Genomic DNA, 19,579 nt, shown 5'->3' on the forward strand with positions numbered 1-19,579 from the left:
TGTAGAAACACTTGACGTGAACGGCGGGGGGGTTCTTCAAAATTGGTGGGGTCAGCAGGTGGATCCCTCAAGCGATATCCGAATTGCTATCTTACCAAAAAAGATCGTCGTGGACCGTAGAAATTGGAGAATAGGTAGCTCCTGGAACACTCTCCGGAACACAGGATAGGGAGGAGGGGTGCAGATCTGGACGTCCGCAGGTGTCGCGGGCGATGTTGCCGCATCAGGTTCTGCAGAGTTGTTAAGCTGAAGTGACAACTGGGAACGACCTTCTTCAGCAATAATTACCTCTCGCCATGTGCAACCTCTCTAAGCTTGTCATGTAGCCATGACGGGATGATTCTTTCCGGACCTTTGCGGCAGGTACTAGCTCTCCCCTCCAGAATACGTTGGTTTCCTTTCCTTCCAGTTTTCGTTTACCGAGTCTTGACATGATGATCGGGTAGTTCCCCCCAGGCATATTCTTCTCAAAACCCCATTGCTGAAATCGATATTCGTACTGGCGTTTGCTAAGATACTGTTAGTTAGAAAGCTTTCTGCTGGGGAATTATAGGAGCTTGCCTTGCACGGAAGCCGTAGCGAAGTTTCATCTTCTCGATTACCCCCGAGGGCCCGCACAAGGGAAGATCCTCAAGGATATAGAGGGTATGGATAACGTTCCTCCATCGCTCCCACTCCTCAGATATAAGAGACATCGTCATGGCAACCCCGATGGTGCAGGGTGGAGAGGTGGTAAATGAAAGCCGTATGGAGGCGAGGGTGGGGCTTGTCGCTGAGGATGTCCAAGTGTTCCTGCTAGCTAGAAAGCAGTATAAGTAAGGTATCAGCCGTCTCAGGCGCACTTTAGAAGCCAGACGAGACTTGCTGGGCAAACGCAGAGGGGAGAGAAAGACTGCTTGTGGCAAGGGCAATGGGTCAGAATGGTGAGGATAGACAGATGAGAAGTCGCAGCAAATGAAGGAATTCCGCCGCTACTTAAAAGTCTCAGCCCCAGTAGACATATAAAGGCTCTGTCCTGATTGGTCACGCCCAGAATCCCACAATATGGCCCGCATGGAGCTAGGAGTTGTTGATGATTGATGATTTGCTTAGTCCACAATCCCAGTGGGTCCTGAGCACAGACACGCAGCGGCAAGGCACACACCAAACAAGCCCGCCCTATCGACACTACGGGACCTAGCTCTTAGTGGCCGATTCCAGAATCCCAGCTGTTCTTCGCGGCCTAAGCGGCGGAAAAGGACACTGCCTCACCTAAGAAAATACCGCTACTTCTCAAGGGCAGACTAAGAAACCCGATTCGTTCATGCCAGAATCCCAATGCTGTCCAAGACCCTTGAATCGGACCCCGCAGTGTGGTCTACATCCCTTAACAGCCACTATAAAACCTTCCATGCCATTCCTCCACGCACAAGTTCTCAAAGCCGACGACGAGCTCCTTCTAACGATTACACTCTTCATATGTGGATATAGCTACAATAGTCAAGACAACCCAACACACCTCCGTAAAGGCGGCAGACCACTATCAATCTTCTCTTGGCCTAACAACTCCGCCGGAATCCAAGATTGTCCAACAAGATGCAAATGACGATCGAGGCGATCATCGCTGTCGTCGCACTCGTAGCGGGACTTCCTCCAGCGATGTACACCCTTTGGAAATGCTGGAGACGTCGCCGCGAGCAGCGACGTCGTTGCGGTACGCCACGGCCTCATCATTTCAGGCTGCCCTAACATGGCTAACAAGACGCTCCAGAGGAAGAAGGCATCCTCGCCCCCAGACGAGCACTGCACAATCCCCGACACGCGGTCTCACCTCCCTTGGGCAGTCGAACGGTGGTCTTGATGGGTCTCTTGGTCGAAAACGGGGCATCCACGTTTGCTATGGGCGAACGGTTGACAGCGTGATATTGCTCCTCAAACTCCTGCGGTTAGCGTAAGCGTCTGTCTGAGTAGTAGTCGACCTGATTGGTAGTACATGGAGGTGGTCAATGAGAATTTTGGCCCCAGGGAAATCATCTCAAGATTCACTTCCCGCAGCCTTCTCGCAACCTCTCCGTTATAGCCAAAAGAACAGTTGGGATTCTGGAATCGGCCATTGAGAAACAAGTCCTGCAGTGTTCATGCCCCGCCGCGTCTCTGTGCTGAGGACCCACTGGGATTGTAGACTAAGCGAATCATCGACAACTCCCAGCTCCCTGCGGCCGTATTGTGGGATTCTGGGCGTGACCAATCAGGACGGAGGCTTACATGGTTTGAAGCTCGCCAGAGGAGACTGGCTGCTCGGCGCTCGCTTGCCAGGAACAGCACCGGAGTTCGGGCGGGCTAGAGAGAAGTGAAGTGCGTCTTCTTGAGGATATTGAACGTGTGTTATTAGGGCCGCTCTTTATGGAAGCTGTACGGGGCCTTGGAGAGCCATCTGTCATGTGTTTTATTGACGCTTTGGACGAATGCGACGAGCCCTAGATCCGAGACATGATATTTCCATACTCTGGAGGCACCTCAGAGAAACGCCGGCCACGTCTCCCAGACTCTACGGTCTCCTAGACCCCATCCACGTGGCACCTGTCAAGGAGCACTTCGCCAGCCTAACTACACACAACACTCGCACAGTTCCTCCAGGCTTCCTTTGGCGGGCCGCTTGCCGGATCGGTCCCTCCTGTATTGAAAGAGTTTCCGCACGGGCCACTCTTGCCTATTGTGGCGCATGCAGTGCGAATCCAAATTTACACGACGTACTGCTGTCAGGTAGCACTAACATTTTTGCCCCTCTAGTTTTGGCTTTTGCCCATCACTCTGTTATGCCCCTCACCTCAGATGTACAACTGCTTTGTTGCTCCGCACGGTACAACCACACTTGCGCCACATAGTAGTCCGTGCGGGAACCCTTTCAGTACTTGGAAGCGTTGTCTTTCTCCTCGAGCTATCTCTTGAGCTGTGGAAAACCTCTCGGCCGTACTGAGCCCTACATCTGCCCTAACTTCTGAGAGGTACATGAGGGGAACCTTATGATGCGTCATTGATTGATTCCACCTACCCGGGGGGCATATTCTATCGAAGTGCCCCTCTATTCATTCCTCATAGAGGGGGCATTAAAACCTATAACTGCGTCACTCCTATAACCATTGGTTAACCTATAGAAAATTGGCTATCTAACAAAAATAAGCGATTAAAAAAAAGTTAAACTTTTAGCCCACTTTTCCAAAGGGTGATTTTACAGGGTTATTTTGTCAGACAGCCAATTTTCTATAGGTTAACAGTGGTTATAGGAGCGACGCAGTTACAGGTTGTGATGCCCCCTCCGTGATGAACAGAGGGGTTACGTATCACCTGACCCCCCCCTGGGTACATCCTCATAGAAATTCTTTCGGATTGATCAATGACTTCCCAATCGGTACCTATAGAGATCTCGGCGGAGGCGCTCAACGCGTATAATAACAGCAGCTTTATTAATAAAGATAATAGCCTTTAAGAGCATAAGCGTGATAGCACTCAGAGACCAGCTTTTCTGCCTGCTAAATATCACGACCTAGGATAACCTAACTATGACGATCATATATATTCCCAAGGGATAAATCAGTCATGCTAGGTTTATATTAGTAGATAAATTAATCGCGCTATGCTTAAATAATAGGGGTATTATATCTAATAATATACTTAAAGGTATTAAGTATAACTAAGTTATATTAATAACTAAGGTAGCTATTATATAAAAGAGTATATATAAGTATATATTATATACTAAGTTAGTTATAAGGGGATTATAGTTATTTCGGGATTATAATAATCTAGGGATTTGTGACGGTCAAGGTTCCCAACGTAGTAAACCGTAACCTAATTGGTTTATGTTGGCAGTTGTAACGGGGCGTAGTACTGAGCGTAGGGTGGCGAATCACGTCTGATAATGTCAAGAAGTATTCTTGAGTAATCAAGTTGTATTGAAAGCTGAGGTAGCGAGAGTGTCTGTCTAAGGGATATTGTGTGGTTTTTTATAGGCAGGGTCTGGGGAGCATCTCACGATGCCCATCGTGAGATAGTGTTACATTCTCACTTGCCCGGAGTGAGAAAATGGGTCCCGCTCACTCGGTGCGAGTGAGCGGAATACGTTGATCCGTGCCGTGTGGCGACACGCATTCGATCGCGGCATGGGCCGTGACAGGATTATAATAATCTATAAATTATAGTAATCTAATACTAATAGTAATCCTTCTCTAATTAGTGCTAGTATTTAGGTATAGGGCAGTTATATATATTATAGAGGTTAGGTATATATTAGGTTATGATATATATCTTCTCTTTAATTACTTAATAAACTTCTCTAATTTATACCTTGCCTCTATCCTCTTCGCTAACCCACGAGGTATTAATAATATAAAATAAAATATCTATAAATAAGGATAGAGTTATATATATAAATAATAATATGCGGATATTGCTTAGCTGGCTTATAGGCAAGGTATGGGCTATATCTATATATAATAGCTATAGGCTTATCTAAGCACTACTAGAGATATTATTAGCTATTATATTTAGTTATTTCTTTATTTATTTTATTTTTTCTTTTATTTATTTTAACTCTTTTACTATCTAGGGTTATGTTCTTCTTAACTCTTTTATAACTTGCTCTTATATCTACTTAAGGTCTCTTATAGCCTATTTATATATAGCTTTAAGCTGCTCGTTTATCTGCTCTCATATTATCCTTAGCTACCTAGTGGCTTATTTATGCGAGCGTCTAAGCTTATTTGCCTTCTTTAATTCCTCAGCTACCTAGGCCTTAATTATTTAGATTTCCTACTAGAATTAATATATTATCTCTAGTTATTTCCTTATTATTTGCGTTACTATTTATTAGTTTTTTATTTATATATCTTAGAGCCTCTTTAGTATCTTTCTTTACTTACTTATTAAATAAGTTAATATCTCTAGAGTATTACTTAGAATATAATCTATATAAGCAACGCATAGTTACTTATTATGCCTTTTATTATTTATAATTCTCTAGCCTTATTAATTAATCTAGTCTCGCCTTTATTTTTATTATCCCGCGGCTATTATAGCCTATTCCTCTTTATTATATTATTTCTTTTCTTAATTACTTATAGCCTTTCTTATAGTTTTATAATTTGTTGAATTGGCAGCATAGTAGGCAATAAAGGAAGCACCACTAACTAAAGTGGCGCGCCATGCTTTTTGGCCTAGTGGTTACTTTCCGACATAATTAGCTTTATAGGTCTTAAGGACCAATTCGCCACGGTGATTAAATCTCTACCTCGCACTAGGATCTCATTAGTAGTCGCGTCTATTTCGCAATACTACGCCAATGGTCGCATTGACCTCTATGTCCCTCAAAAAGATTGTAAAGATTGTCGAGGATATTTGCCGACGCAGTTACAGGTTGTGATGCCCCCTCTGTGATGAACAGAGGGGCGGCCTATTATTAGTCAGCCCCCTGGGTAAGGTTCAAAGTCCTAGATGGGATTATTTAAAGATATAAGGCCCCAAAGGACCTCTTATTGAGATTATGAAAACTTAACTAAGAATAATTACAATCACTACAACAAGAACTACCTTTTGTCAAGTGCACTCAGCATCCCTGCGTGACACAACAGCAGGTTATGAGCCCGGCTGGCGAACACCGGGTTTCTCTTCTGAATTAAAGAACCGAACTTTAACCTTCCTCCTCCCAAGATGCCTTCACGGCAAGTTCCACGATTTACCATGCGAACACGTCATAACACGATAAGAGTATCGCCTGAATCTGAATCATCGCAATCGAGTGTTTCAGATCAACAGCATGCTCTACCTTCAAGTTATGATAGCACCATGACTAGTTCCGACAAAAATACTCTTTTTCTCCCTCAAGAGCTAAAACTTGGAGGCCCTTCCAACTAGGAGCAATACTCGCCGGCTCAAAAGGCCATCCTTCGGATCAATGGCCTTGAAGATGCTGCCTTCGGCGATTATCCTTCGGAAGAACAACGGACTATGGATCAGAAGATTAGAGCAGCGAAAGCTGCCGTCTCCATCGGAGGCAACTGCACCGGAGAGGCTCTCAGCCAACAGGTTGGGATCGAAGATCCTCAGGAGATGTTCAACATTCTCCAAGCCTACTGTGTCGGCACCGGTCCAGTCCTTCTACAAACAACCTTGTATCAGTTCATCCGGATTAAGACCAACTCATACGAAACAATCCCGCAATTCAATGTTGACTTTGAACGGCTTGTCAAACTTCTGCTCGAACAGAAGGAACCAATTTCAGACACCCTCAAGAAGGTAGTCTACCTAGCTGCCTGTGAGAACGAGTACCCCGATTGGACCGCTAGCCAACGGGCTCTTCTTCGGTCCGAGCATCCGCCTACGATTCTATCAATGCAGCAAGATCTCATCGACGAAAACCGATCATCGGACGATGAAGACAAACCTGGATCAGCCTCTGCATACTGGGTCCACGGAAAGAAGAGTGGCAAGAAGGGCTCCAATGCAAGGAACCACAAGGCTAGCAACCGTCACAAAGAATTTTCCAAGAATTCCAAAACCAATACAACTCGCAAGAAGCCAGTCACCGGATCAACAAGCATAAGGATCATATCTGCACAAACTGCAGAAAGAAGGGTCACCACGAAAATGATTGCTGGTTCACCCACCAGGACAAACGACCTGACTGGGCCGTCTGACTCGCCAAGGAATTTATGGAATACGACAATCAACACAGCGACGTCAAGAATCTTCACATTAAGGAGTCGAACCACAGGACGGTCGAAAGGTCATTCATGATCCTAGAAGACGAAGTTTCGAATGAAACCATGGAGACGTGCAGAGCCTCACTGGACAACGTCAATGCACATATGAAATGGCTCTTCGACACTGGTTCTTCAGTTCACATTTGCAATAACCGGAGTCTCTTTAGCGAACTCCAATCTGCAGCACGAACAGTCCTCATTACCGGTGGCGGGAAGGTTTTCCCATCTGGCAGAGGAACAGTCGAGGTTGCCTTTGTCAACAAGTGGCAAGAAGAAGTCACTATTAACCTCAAAGACACTCTATTAATTCCTGAATTTCCAGTCAACGTCATGTCTGGACTCAGGCTCTACAAGAATGGTGGTTGGATAGACGGCAACGATCTCTATGATCCCACGGGAGACCTCGTTGCCCATCTATACATTGGAAGCAATGGCCTCTACGTGAACTCTAGAGAGACTGTTTTGTCAGAACATGCCGTCCAGCGACACCAGCCAGAACCTCAGAATTACACCATCTCGTCAACGCAGTGCCTGAATACCGACCTTTGGCATCGAAGGCTCGGCCATATCAATCCATATCAGGTATCTCAAACTGCAAAGATCACCAAAGGAATGTTTTGCGATAAGCGCCATAATCACAAACCCTTCAACTACTGTCTCGCCTGCGACGTCTCGAAGGCCCTAAGATGGTCTCCCCGAAACAAGCGAAGAAGGGCCAAGAAGGCCGGATTCCTCTATGTTGACACCTTCAAGGTCAATCCTCTAGGGATTAACGGCCAGCAATGGGGAATGATTGTCACAGATGACAGGCACCGAATGAGATGGGCCTATACGTTTGCAAGAAAGGGCATGGCTTCAGAACTTCTAAGCCAGCTCATCTCAATGCTCCAGACTCACAATGGGATCTGAGTTTATGCAATCCAGATGGATGGCGGCTCCGAACTCTATGGAGCGTCTGTCAAGCGTCTCGAGTCTTCACACGGAGTAAGGATTATTAAGACAACGCCACATACTCCCGAATTCAACGGTGTTGCTGAACGATCAAATCGCATCATCTTTGACAAAGTCAGAACAACCATCGAATCAGAACAAGTGCCAATGGAACTATGGCTATTAGTCCTAAAAGACATGGTGCGCAAGACAAATGTAACTGCCACCAGGGCAGTCGACGGACTTACTCCTCTTGAGAGTTTTCTCAATGAGGTCTTCCCGGGCAAGATAACAAGCCAGATATCTCCGGAGAACGGATCTATGGCTCACAAGTCACGATTCACATACCATAAGAACGAAGATTAAGATCCTTCAAGTTTGGTCTAAGAGAGAAACTGGAATCTACCTATGCATGGAAGGTTCACAGATATACACCTGCTGGGTGCCCTCTCGCAGAAAGGGACATCAATTGGTCCGCTCTGCACAAGTCACATTCTATGAGAAGATCGGAGAAACAGAACATCTGACCGAAACTGAGCATGATGTTAAGCCGATAATCCGCACGAACGGAGCTCCCATTTCAAGTCGGCCACAGTCTGTCCTGGAGCAAATTAAGACTCCAAGTTTATATCAATCTGAAGTGAATACTCTTCAGCATGCTGGGGTGCATAATCCTCAACATGAACAGACGACAACATCAAAGACATCAGTTCAGCTGCCTGATCCCCGAAAAGAGGTGATCACTGAGCCCAAAACAATGACTAAAGCGCTTCAAGGTCCACAAAGGGAGCATTGGCTCAGAGCAATACACAGTGAGCTACGCAGTCTCCTCACGAAAGGAGTCTGGCGCATATTGGACCGAAACCAAGCTCGCCATAGGCCACTCACAGTCAAGTGGGTGTTCAAGGTCAAGAAGAATGAGGATGGCGGCCTAGACAAGTTCAAGGCACGGCTGGTAGTCAGAGGCTTTGAACAACAGCCTGGATTCGACTATAACCAGACCTTTGCTTCTGTTGCTAGAGTAGCAACATGGAGAATCCTCCTCACCGTTGCTGCCTGTCTCGACTGGGAGATCGAACAAATGGACGTGTCCACGGCTTTCCTGGAAGGGGACCTCGACGAGGAAGTCTTCATCGAGATGCCGGAAGGACTACTTGAATATTTCGATTAACACCTAGAAGACCGCTCGCCAGGTTTCTCAACAGAGAGAATCTGTAAGCTAACTAAATCGCTTTATGGGCTCAAGCAGGCTCCTCGGCAATGGCAAAAGAAATTGAAGAAGGCCTTAGAATCCCTTGGCTTTAGATAAATGATGTCTGATACGGCCGTATACTATAATCCTAAAATAGGAGTAGTTATCATTATATACGTGGATGACTTTCTTCTTATGGGCAGCAATAAGGAAGTAATCTAAGGGTATAAAGCCCGCCTGGGAGAGATCTTCATAATGACTGATCTCGGTCCTGTTAAATATTTCCTCGGCGTAAGAATCACCCGCGATAGGAACTCTCGACTAATTTACCTCTCCTAGGATGCCTACTTTATAAGAATCCTCGAGAAATTTGGCCTTGAGGTATGCCGACCTGTTAATACTCCCATGGAGCGAAATGTGCTCTCCATACTGCTACCATAAGACGACACGGATTCTGCCTCCCCGAGCGAACGGGAGGATTACGATTCAAAGACTGGTTCTCTTATGTACGGAATGACACAGACTAGGCCTGATCTAGCCTTTCTTCTTTTAGTCCTTTTAAGATATATGGCAAACCCTTCACTTGTTCATTCAAGGCTTGCTAAGTGTTGTTGAATTACGCAGTGATGCTGGGTGTGATTAATAAAATCAAGGTTATTATTATTATTGTCATAGTGAGAGCTCCCTAGGGGTTTATATCCCATGTGATTCTATCTAGGACTTTTAACTTTTAATCTAGGACTTTATGATGTGACCCTGAAGTGAGGGGGAAGCTCCTAATTATTCCAACACCAAGAGAGGACTTCGCTGTTTGCAGAAGACAAGGAAGTACGGTCTGGTGCTTGGGGACGTCAAGAAATCCAAAGACACTGTTTGGAACGTTGTTGCCTGGGCTGATTCGGACTGGAAGATCGACCTTCGGCTGGCTAGTTCAACTCGAAGATTCTACAGTCTCCTGGAGAGCCAAGAGACACGAGACTGTGGCTCTCTCGACTATTGAAGCCGAGTACACTGCTCTTTCTCAAGGCGCCAGAGAATTAGCCTGGATCAGAAACCTCTTCTCCGAATTACAACTCCCTCTCAACGTACCAATTCTTCTGAACGGCGACAATCAGGGTTCTCTGAAACTTTGCAGAAACCCCGAGCTTCACCAACAAACGAAGCACATTCCATTCGTCGAACACCATATCCGGGAAGAAATTGAAGCCGGAAACATTGACGTACAATACGTCAGTACCCATGAGCAAATAGCAGATGGTCTCGCGAAGCCATTGGATGCTGCCAGCCATGGTCTCTTGAAGCAATTCGAGTTAGTCCAAGCCCAACTGAAGAAGGTGATCGTCTCCTCTGGAGCACTGAAGTCCTGAACTTAGATCGTAGGACTTTCATATAGGACCTTCTAAGACTCAAGTCCTAGAAGGGACCAGTCGAAGATATAAGGCCTCAAAGGTCCTTCGACTACAGGGAGTCAACAACAATAATAACAATTTGTTATCAAGTGCACTCAGCATTCCTGCGCAATCCAACAACATCCATCCAGATGACGAAGGCGATGATAGCTTCTTCTTCTTCGTCTGTGAGGAGCCGCGGCCGGCCGACTTGACGAGGCGTATCACCGGTCTCTAACAACTTCACGAGTCGTTGAACAGAGGCAGAAGAAGAGCCGGGATAACGGGCAGCCACATCACGAATTGAGAGAGGTTTGGTTGGGGCGATGGAGGCCCCGGGCATATCGAGCACGTGACTGCACGACTTCCCGGGCGGCCTTGAGATTCGCTTCGCTTGGCATTATGAAGGTTGACTTGAGATGGACGTAAGAGTAGTGTTTTTTACTGATTGATGTCGTAAAAAAGGCTTAAATTAGGTGGTGACTGCATATAATTTGAAGACGTCACGATGCGAGGGGCTGTCTCACATTTGTTACTGTATGTCGCACTGAGCGTGCTAAAAGGATTAAGGGTCAGGTAAAGAATAATGAGCAGTAGCAGTGTGTTGATTGATTATTATCTGAGGTTATCTCTTGTGCGGGGTACTCCATCCCGCAGAGTTACTTATAGCATACGGCTAGATTACTAACGTAGTTGTTTCATGAGGCCATGAAGATCATGCCTACCCTGCGACACTATCATAATTTTGTGGCCAACCTAGCTTGCTAGGTTGGCTCGCCTGGGGCCCTAGCCCCACATGAGCCAACGGGTAGTATGCCAGACTCCAGCCCACCTTGACCGCTACCGTAGTGTTTGCAATTGGTCCTCTAGCGGGACAGTAGTGAGAATTTAGTTCCGTCGGGACGCCGAGGTTCATCCAATGCGTCATGAAACCCCATCTTTTTTCAACATCTCGGGATATAAAGTCAAGGCATCAACTCGCTGCAATAGCATACGACGCTTTGATCAGAGAGTCTGCTAGTCTCAATCACTTTAGCATGTTTACCATCGAGGAAATTCATGTTCTTGGGAAGGCTCATCCCGAGTTTGAGCCAGTAGGTTCTTAACCAACATCGAATATATCCATAACACAGTCATGACGGAATGGCTTTTGCAATTTTGGGATTCTGCGTTTGACCGGAGTTTGAAGATCGAAGGACTTCAGAGCCAGCATAGCTTAGTCCATACTTAGACTGAATCCAAATAGTAAAATCGTAACCTTGACCATGTGCTGCTACAAAACGTGACGGCCGTATCCAGAGAAACCAAAGTAGTGCTTGATCAGGTTGAACATTTACACCTCTCTTTGGTATCCAAAATGCTGTGGCTATATCGTCTTTTAGTTCTGTTTATACAATGCCTCACTCAATTACTCGGCCCAGAGCCTGACCCATCTTGATGCTCTGGCCCTTCTCTACAGCCCAGGCCCATCCCAAGCGCTCATTATTCTCGCCAGTCTTCTCTGCCGGCGCCTCAAATACAAGCACAATCGTGCTGCCGAGCTGGAAGCCGCCCATCTCCTCACCACGTCGGAGTGCGTGGCCTCGCAAAACAGGGCTAGAGGCCTCATAAGTTGCCTCGACAAAGCCTTGGTAGGGCTCACCTCCCTTGGTCGCGTCCTCTACCGCCTGGTAGGCAGCGGTGTCGGTCAACCGACTATTGGTCCGGAGCTCCCTGTCAAAATTTACCGCAATTGAACCAACATTGGTCGCACCGACGGGAACGTAGCTGAAGAAGCCCCATCGCCAGCGGCCGAGCAACACCACGCGCTCATTGAGAGTGAAGAGCCCGGGGAGAGTTCGCTGAAGATAAGGAGACACACTGTAGAGCTCTCCTGGAAAGTGACGGCGGCGATCGACAACCCAGTTGGTAGGAGAGTGGAAACGATGGTAGTCGCCGGGGGCCAGGTAGATGACTGCGTAATATAGAGAGGTCGTCTTATCAGGAGCCAGGAGATCGTACCAGGACCGCTCACCAACAGCAAGCTCAGCACGAAGTGCAGAGGGCGTACCGGGAGAGGCTGGCATAGATTGATCTTCTGCCGGAGGAGCACGGTTTCCGGCACCAGAGAGAAGGTCGGGAAGAGTGTACGAAATGCCATTGACTTGAGCAAATTCCTCGTCTTGCTTCACAAGCTCCTCATCTCCGGCGAGCTCAGTGACATGGTCGCTCTTCGAAGATGAACCGCTCGAGATGCTAGGGGTAGGTGTGTTCTTGCCAAGGAGAGCGTCGATGCTGTAAGTCATGCCTTTGACCTGCTCAATGTCACCGCCTTCAATCTGGCCAAACTGGAGGACCTTGCCGTCGGACGGGCAGAGCAGAGTATGAGGATCGGGATCGAGGGGCCGAGCGCCGGGCTTGAGGGTTCGATAGAAGAATGAGGCGAGATTAGGATAAACGTGGAGGTCTGGCTCGGCGACTTCATCAAGCCTGTATGCGATCAGTATACTTCCATCAGGGAAAGAAATTTGGGTGAGGAACTTGACGCCAAAAGCCCAAGAATAAAGCTTGAAGCAGGGAACTCGAAGATAGTAAGGGATAGTCAGCTCATTGAATTTGCCCCAAAGCCTAGAGATAGCCTTCAAAGGCAAAGTCGACATGGCCTGGACTTGCCTGCGGTCACGTTAGCATTGGAGTGGGAATAGTGGCATTGGCAGTAAGCCATTGGCGCGCGTACCAAGGACCATCAGGGCGGACTCTGTTCCGCCCCTTGGGCGTGACAACTGCGATGTAGACTGTCGTCCTGGCAAGCCAGGCAAAATTATCTCGAAAAAAGGTCGCGTATTGGCCCCAGTGCGCCATGTAACGGCGTAAAGGAGTCTGATATAGGCGGTATATCTTGTTTAACCGACTCAAACGAAGCTCTCCACGATAGAATCGCGGGTGGATGTCTTGGTAAATGTGCTCCGTGTCAAGTTGTTCGACGAAGGACATCCAGTCCGGCCATTTGACCTCTTCCGGGAGCAAGTGTTTCTCTTTAGCCAATAGAAAGTCGCTCTCGTGGCGGATAAGCGCAGTATAAGAGAATAAAAACCCAATCGCGCATTTCCACAGCTTTCGACGTTCGCATTCCTGAACGCTTCCTCGGGGATGAACTTCGCCATTAGAGCAGCCGCATCCTTGTCCGCAACAGAGATATTCGGTCCAGAAGCACGGCTCGAGCAGGAAGCGCGGGATGGGTTTGACGAATATGCGGCCCGTCGTCCAGACGAGATGCATGTCCATCTGCTCCGTGACGAAGACATCCCGGTTAAGCAGGAGGTGGTGATGCAGCGGGCGAGGAGGCACGAGACGACCCGCGACCCACAGCCAGCCGGAAACCCTGGTCAGCCTGTGCAGGTCTAGTTCTGTCTTTATGCAGGCGATGACATGACGGTTGGGCGCAACCAAGTCATCGGACTTAGTGCAATACGTCGCGGTCAAGAGCAGCCAAAGCTGGTGGTCGTCAAGTTGTGACCCTCCTACGTCTCGGCCGCCGTGGTGCTTTAGGAGTCGGATGGAGAATGGAGGAGGCTGTTAGCGGACTAGTTAGCTTGAGTAAGGACCAGCTTTTACGGATGGGCGAAATACTCGACTGCGCGGCCTTTCTATTCCGCTTCCGTTTTGACAGCCGGCCATCTCCAGCAATCGCGCCCTTGAGAAGCAGTGCGGTATCGACGTGGCTCGATATTGTTTCCCGCCGAGGGTCGCGCTGCTGTTGAACCTGCTTTATATTCGACGGGCGGGTATGCGACACATGGGCGATTGGAGCCTGTGGGGAGAGTGTGACTGGTTGAGGGCGAGTGGTACCAAAGCACTGTGGCGCATCGCAGCAATGTTTTGTTGGGAGAGCAGGGCTGGGGCATTAAGTTTTTGCTGCGCTCTGACTGTCTAACAACGTTGCAATCGGCTTACCTGTTCAATTGGCATCGTCATTGTCGTTCTCCCTTTGGCTGCTTTTTGGGTTGCATTTCCGCAGTCTGTTCTCGACCACCGAAACCGGCATCGGCCCTTGAATTCAAGCCACGGTCATGGTCAGCCATGACAATTCGGGCCACCGTTTCTCTTACCAGCGGCCAGGTGCGGTGACGGGCAATAGCGTCATTGATGGCTTGCAGGCATTTACGCCTAGCTTCCAAAAGTCTCTCTCCTCCCAACGCGACCGCGTCTAGGTCCACCACCACGGTCGCGACACCACATTCTTCTTGCATCAACTACTGCACGCCACAACGATGTCTGAAAAACGTACTCTTGGCGCAAAAATATCCGAAAATGGCCAAAAATGCCATGAGGTTTCTTCTGAGGCAAAAAGGGCTATGTTAGTGCAATTGGATGCGGGTGTCCTTGCGCGCCTCGCGGGCGACTTCAACACGTCACACGACGCGGTCGTGAGGATCAGGGATCGCTTCGTCAAGGAAGGCACGGTATATGGTATAGAATAAATTCCTGTCTGGATGCCCTCCTATACTTTTGAAGGTATGAAAACGATACATTATAGGCATGGTTCACAAAATTCGGCTGATCTCATGGAGTGTCCTCATAGATGGCATCGACAAGGGCGTGTCGGAACTGATTGTACGTCGCGTTGTTAAGACTCGTTTCAAGCGCAAATGGAAAGGAATGGAGCAATCGAATCTTGACGAAGACAAAGTTAAAGTTAGCCTACAATGGGCGCTAGCGTAGCTCTTGGAAGTTGAAGAATTGATGGAGGCACGGCTGTTTAAAGTTGGAGTGGGTGTCAAGCTAATCAACAAGTTTGATGATTAACTCGGACGAAGCCTCCATACAGAAAAAATCGAATAACCCACACTCATACGCATGGCCACATACACATGAAAAGTAGAATAATGAGGTAGCGAATAAGGGAGATCATGTCAAGCCAACTATATCTCAGACGTACTTGGGGGGGGATCCAGTGGTTGCAAGAACGGACGCTTTGGTACCTATGGAGAGATTCAACCAGCAAAGAGAACGGATACACGTCTTAGAGTTGATTTAGCACTCTGAGATGGCCTCCTGTCACCACATGACGGCACTCAGAGGTTCCAGTAAGGTTAGGCAAAAATTCACACGCCAGTGGAAACAATAACTCGGTGGATGGAGCAAGGAATCGAGCTCTTAGAACAGCTTAGAACAGCCGGGTCATGTATATGCTCCCGGCTCCAGAGAGTGAGGCTCTCTCCCGAGAAGCATGGGTGTTCCAGGGGTCAGCCCAGCTGATTGGTCCGTAGCCATTGGTTGCCTGGGTCCTGGCCAGAGGCAAATCGAAAAGAATATTCCCCCATTTTTTTACTTTCGCTCCATCACGATGTAGCGTTAGCCAGCTGAACATACACCACCCTTGGATCGTCAGAAACTTGTCTTGGCTGTTTAATCCACACCTTCTGCTAATTATCCCATCAATTGTCGAAAGGCTCCGCGAACTAACTTGCTCCAGTGTTACAATACTATTGCTGCAGAGGTTTGTAAGCGGCGATAGCGTGCGTATCTGTTATGATCTTATCGTTTGACGACTTGCTGATCGAGCGAAAAGCAGTGCTGAAAGAAGTATAGCCTAATGGTATGGCTGTGATTGGCTTAATTCCCTGGAGTTACTGCGTCGGAGCCTTTCGACAATCGACGGGAAAGCCCAAAATGTCCGAGACCGCTTGAAAAGACAGCCTTGCTGGCAGCGCGTCGTCACAGCCACCATCCGCATTTCCTCGTCTCGGATTCCAGCCCGAAAGCATCGCCAAACAATATGATGCAGCTTTGGCCTTGGGCCCTCCACTAATGATTCTTCATTGACGACCTTTAGAAGACTTAATTAGGGCCAAGGACGCTTCGTTATTGCAAGCCTCTTAGATATGACGATGTAGGAGCCGGCGAAGGTGGATGCGAAACCATGACTGGTTCCTGTAAGAATTGAGAATAAGCCCATCCTTACAAGGTACGGACTAGATAGCTCTTAGTTGGTTATAGTATTGATTCTAATCTCCCCCTTACTACCCTCAAGAGTACTTTTTTGCAAGAGCCGTTCAAACAGTTGGACCCTGATCTTTATATACAGATTCCCTGGGGTCGAACTATAGCTAAGAATGATTCCGAGGATATACTCTCTTTAAAGAAAGCGGCTGTCAAGGAGGAACTCGACAAGTCTGTTATCCAGATATATATCAGCTTCGATCTCTGGACCCCTCGGAACAGGATAGCTTTTATTTCGATCTTTGTTCACTTTATTGAACAGAGCAACTTATACCAAAACCGGCTGCTTGCTTACCGTAAACAGATCGGGTCTCATGCCAGCGAGAATATCGCGTACACTATCCCTTGAATTGTCGAGGACCTCCCGGCCGTACCGTGCCCCACACCATCCCTGTCATCAAGAAGGTACATGAGAGGAACCACACGATGCGTCATTAATCATCATCATCTAAATCCTCATACAAACTAATTCTCAATTGAACGATGACTTCTCAATCGATACCTTTATTACTACCTATAGTGGCAATCAACCCGTACGATGATAATAGCTCTATGGTGATAGCACCCAGAGACCGGTTTTTCCGGCTACCGACGACTGAGGCTTCAATTTTCAACCCTTCGACGTGCCGCGACGAGAGCTTCTCATCAATAAGCTGCCCCAGAACCCGCTGTTACTTTTCCAACACTTTATACCCATTTCCCTAGTCAATGACTGGGTTAGCAACCTCATTCAAAGCGGCGTTATTGATAGCCAAGAACACGAAATAACAGAACAGTCACGCCTCCACGCCTGGAAACCAACCACGGCTGCAGAGGTATACATCTGGCTTGGGATCCTTATTTATATGGAAGCCCATAGCGAAATAACGGTGGAAGACCATTGGAAAACCTCTCAACTAGAGGATCAGCGGCCTGAACACTCGATAATCAAGTTTATAACTTACAATCGATTTCAGCTTCTTTATCGTCATATCCGCATCTTCGACCATACCAAATTCACCGACGGCGGCGGCGACGACTTCTCTATCGTCTTCTAATGCGTTGAGTCATGGTCTCAGCACGTTCACCTTGCAACAACAGAGCTCTGTGAGCCGGGCTCGCATCTTGCCGTCGACGAGGCTATGATCCAATATACAGGAAGGAATAAGCAAGTTGCATACGTCCCCAATAAGCCTATCGACACAGGCTTCAAGGTGTGGATAGCCGCCCGGCTAGGCCTCTTCATAAGGTGGATATGGCACCAGCCCGGCGCAAAATACGGCCCTGTTGGCGTTCAGAAGAAGCCGGCATTACAAAGGAAGAAAAGCAAGGGAAAGGCAAGGCTCCTAGTAAGGATAATAAGGCTGACGAGGTTGAGGAAGTTATCTACGTGGCCACAGAAGCAGGGGTTAAGATTACAGCCCTAAACTCGACTCAAAGCGCCGTTATTGCCCTTATCAACCTATTGCCAGAGTCGACATATCACGTCTTCGTGGATAACCTCTTCTCGTCGCCGGACCTCTTCCACTCTCTTCGTCAGCACGGCCACGGTGCAACCGGCACAGCCCGGCCTAACTGTGGTATCTACAAAGGTCTTGCAAAGGTCAAAAAGGCCGATAAGGCAGGGGAGTCAGGGTTACAATTCAATGAGATCAAGGTGATCCCAACGGCGGATAATCAGGTAAGATAATCTAACCTTTTTCTTATCTAGCTGCTGACTAGTCTTCTTCTTCCTAGGTTAACCAAATCGCGTGGAAGGATAAAGCCCTCGTATTGTCCCTTTCAACCGTGTTCGCCGGCGATGAGACGGTTGAGCGTTGGAGGAATAGACCATCAACGAAGACCCCAACGGCACGGCCAATACAGCGCTTTTTTGGTAGTGAGCCTGTCAAGCTTATATCGATCCTACAATCGCTGCTTCTTACAACAACGAAATGAATCATGTTGACCGGGGCGACCAAAGAAGGTTATATCTTGGCTATGATCATCCTATCCGCCGGGGTGCTTTGGCAGGCTATTGCTTGGACCTTCTTACTAGATGTGGCCCTTGTGAATAGCTTTCTCTTACAGCTACACGGCCAGCCAGATGGGAATCGTTATGAAAACCAGAAGAAGTGGAGGGAACGCCTCTACAACGAGGTCTTCAAGGCCTTCCATCTTCAAAGTCAGTCATGGAAGCTTTTTCGAGCCGGGGACGAAATTACGCCTATTGCACAGCATAATTTCGTCCGAAGAGGGAAAAATTCAGAATACCTCGCTTGTCAAGGGCTTCAATTAGGGCAGCCAAGGTCAAGAAGCTCAAGGAAGCCGTTGGCGCCGGTCAGTCGTAATAAAAGGAGAGGTCAATCAATTTGGGGATGTGAGCAGTGTAATGTAGCAATTTGTAGCTTGAGAGACTTCTGGGACTTCTATCATAGGCTCAAATAGGTGGGGGATTAGGTCCCTTTGATCCGATGCATTTTAATTGGCTGTTTCCCCCTGCCGTGGCCTGGCGGGAGGTCCTCGACATTTGAAGCGATAAGGAATGTCGTCCGTGATTGTTGGAATAATTGGGAGCTTCCCCCTCACTTCAGGGTCACATCACAAAGTCCTAGATTAAAAGTTAAAAGTCCTAGATGGAATCGCATGGGATATAAACCCCTAGGGAGCTCTCACTATGACAATAATAATAATAACCTTGATTTTATCAAACATACCCAGCATCACTGCGCAATTCAACAACAGTGATTGGGGGATCGATTCAAAGCTTGGGGCCTCGACCTGCGATAATGTGGCTAGTAAAGATGTTTGTTTGCGAAACCTCTATATAGCTCGCGATGCCTCGATGACTCGAGCGGATACGGAGACACGAATGATGCGATGTTTCGGGAATATTCTAAACCTTATTCCCTAACCTTTCCTCTGTGATGTGATGATAGTGCAACTTCTTTAAAACTTCAGGCTAAGACGTATAGCATGCTAGAGCGGGTTGAAAAAACCTCGAACACTGGCAAACAAAGGGCCCAGTTTGAAAGCGTCATAACATCGTCAGGTTGATCCGAGCCTTCCCGAAACGTAGCGAAGCATATCAAGGCACATTCTAGGGAGTCGAAGGAGGCAGACATTTATGAGCTTGCAGCAGAATCAACGGCCGAGCTGAAGTCATACAGAATAACGATACGAGATGGAATTTGACCTATATGACGATTGAACGCGCCTTGATTAAACAGTCTGAGCTTAATAGCTTCATTCAAGAGCTAGGGCTGGAAGCAGACGCCTCAATAAGGTCTCTTACCGCTGACATCCTGACCCCTGATGGAATGGTCACTTTTCTAAGCTAGTATTGTCTAGCAAAGAAAGCTGGAATAACTTTAAAAACCATCCTCGCAGGT

General features: G+C 47.7%; 5 protein-coding genes across 5 annotated transcripts; 4 read left to right on the forward strand and 1 right to left on the reverse strand.

Moving 5' to 3' along the window:
- Positions 1 to 5,685: 5,685 nt before the first annotated feature.
- MRS44_008424 (uncharacterized protein) lies at positions 5,686 to 7,646 on the forward strand (the record flags this gene model as incomplete). Its single annotated transcript, XM_065620912.1, has 3 exons — positions 5,686 to 5,742; positions 5,890 to 6,665; positions 6,710 to 7,646. 3 exons carry the CDS (start codon positions 5,686 to 5,688, stop codon positions 7,644 to 7,646), a joined length of 1,770 nt encoding a protein of 589 aa, XP_065476984.1.
- Positions 7,647 to 7,661: 15 nt separating this feature from the next.
- On the forward strand, positions 7,662 to 8,838 carry MRS44_008425 (uncharacterized protein; the record flags this gene model as incomplete). Its single annotated transcript, XM_065620913.1, has 2 exons — positions 7,662 to 7,940; positions 8,095 to 8,838. The coding sequence occupies 2 exons, from the start codon at positions 7,662 to 7,664 to the stop codon at positions 8,836 to 8,838; spliced, it is 1,023 nt and encodes a 340-aa protein (XP_065476985.1).
- A 276-nt stretch (positions 8,839 to 9,114) lies between these two features.
- MRS44_008426 (uncharacterized protein) lies at positions 9,115 to 10,485 on the forward strand (the record flags this gene model as incomplete). The annotated part of the gene is made up of 4 exons (XM_065620914.1): positions 9,115 to 9,150; positions 9,199 to 9,240; positions 9,828 to 10,193; positions 10,240 to 10,485. 4 exons carry the CDS (start codon positions 9,115 to 9,117, stop codon positions 10,483 to 10,485), a joined length of 690 nt encoding a protein of 229 aa, XP_065476986.1.
- A 1,162-nt stretch (positions 10,486 to 11,647) lies between these two features.
- On the reverse strand, positions 11,648 to 14,201 carry MRS44_008427 (uncharacterized protein; the record flags this gene model as incomplete). The annotated part of the gene is made up of 3 exons (XM_046284458.1): positions 11,648 to 12,899; positions 12,964 to 13,799; positions 14,181 to 14,201. The coding sequence occupies 3 exons, from the start codon at positions 14,199 to 14,201 to the stop codon at positions 11,648 to 11,650; spliced, it is 2,109 nt and encodes a 702-aa protein (XP_046123257.1).
- A 3,262-nt stretch (positions 14,202 to 17,463) lies between these two features.
- Positions 17,464 to 18,538, forward strand: MRS44_008428 (uncharacterized protein; the record flags this gene model as incomplete). The annotated part of the gene is made up of 3 exons (XM_065620915.1): positions 17,464 to 17,889; positions 18,279 to 18,372; positions 18,492 to 18,538. The coding sequence occupies 3 exons, from the start codon at positions 17,464 to 17,466 to the stop codon at positions 18,536 to 18,538; spliced, it is 567 nt and encodes a 188-aa protein (XP_065476987.1).
- Positions 18,539 to 19,579: the final 1,041 nt, after the last annotated feature.

This window comes from Fusarium solani (assembly GCF_023522795.1).
Source record: "Fusarium solani strain SB1 chromosome Unknown bctg00000005, whole genome shotgun sequence".
Lineage (NCBI taxonomy): Eukaryota > Fungi > Ascomycota > Sordariomycetes > Hypocreales > Nectriaceae > Fusarium > Fusarium solani.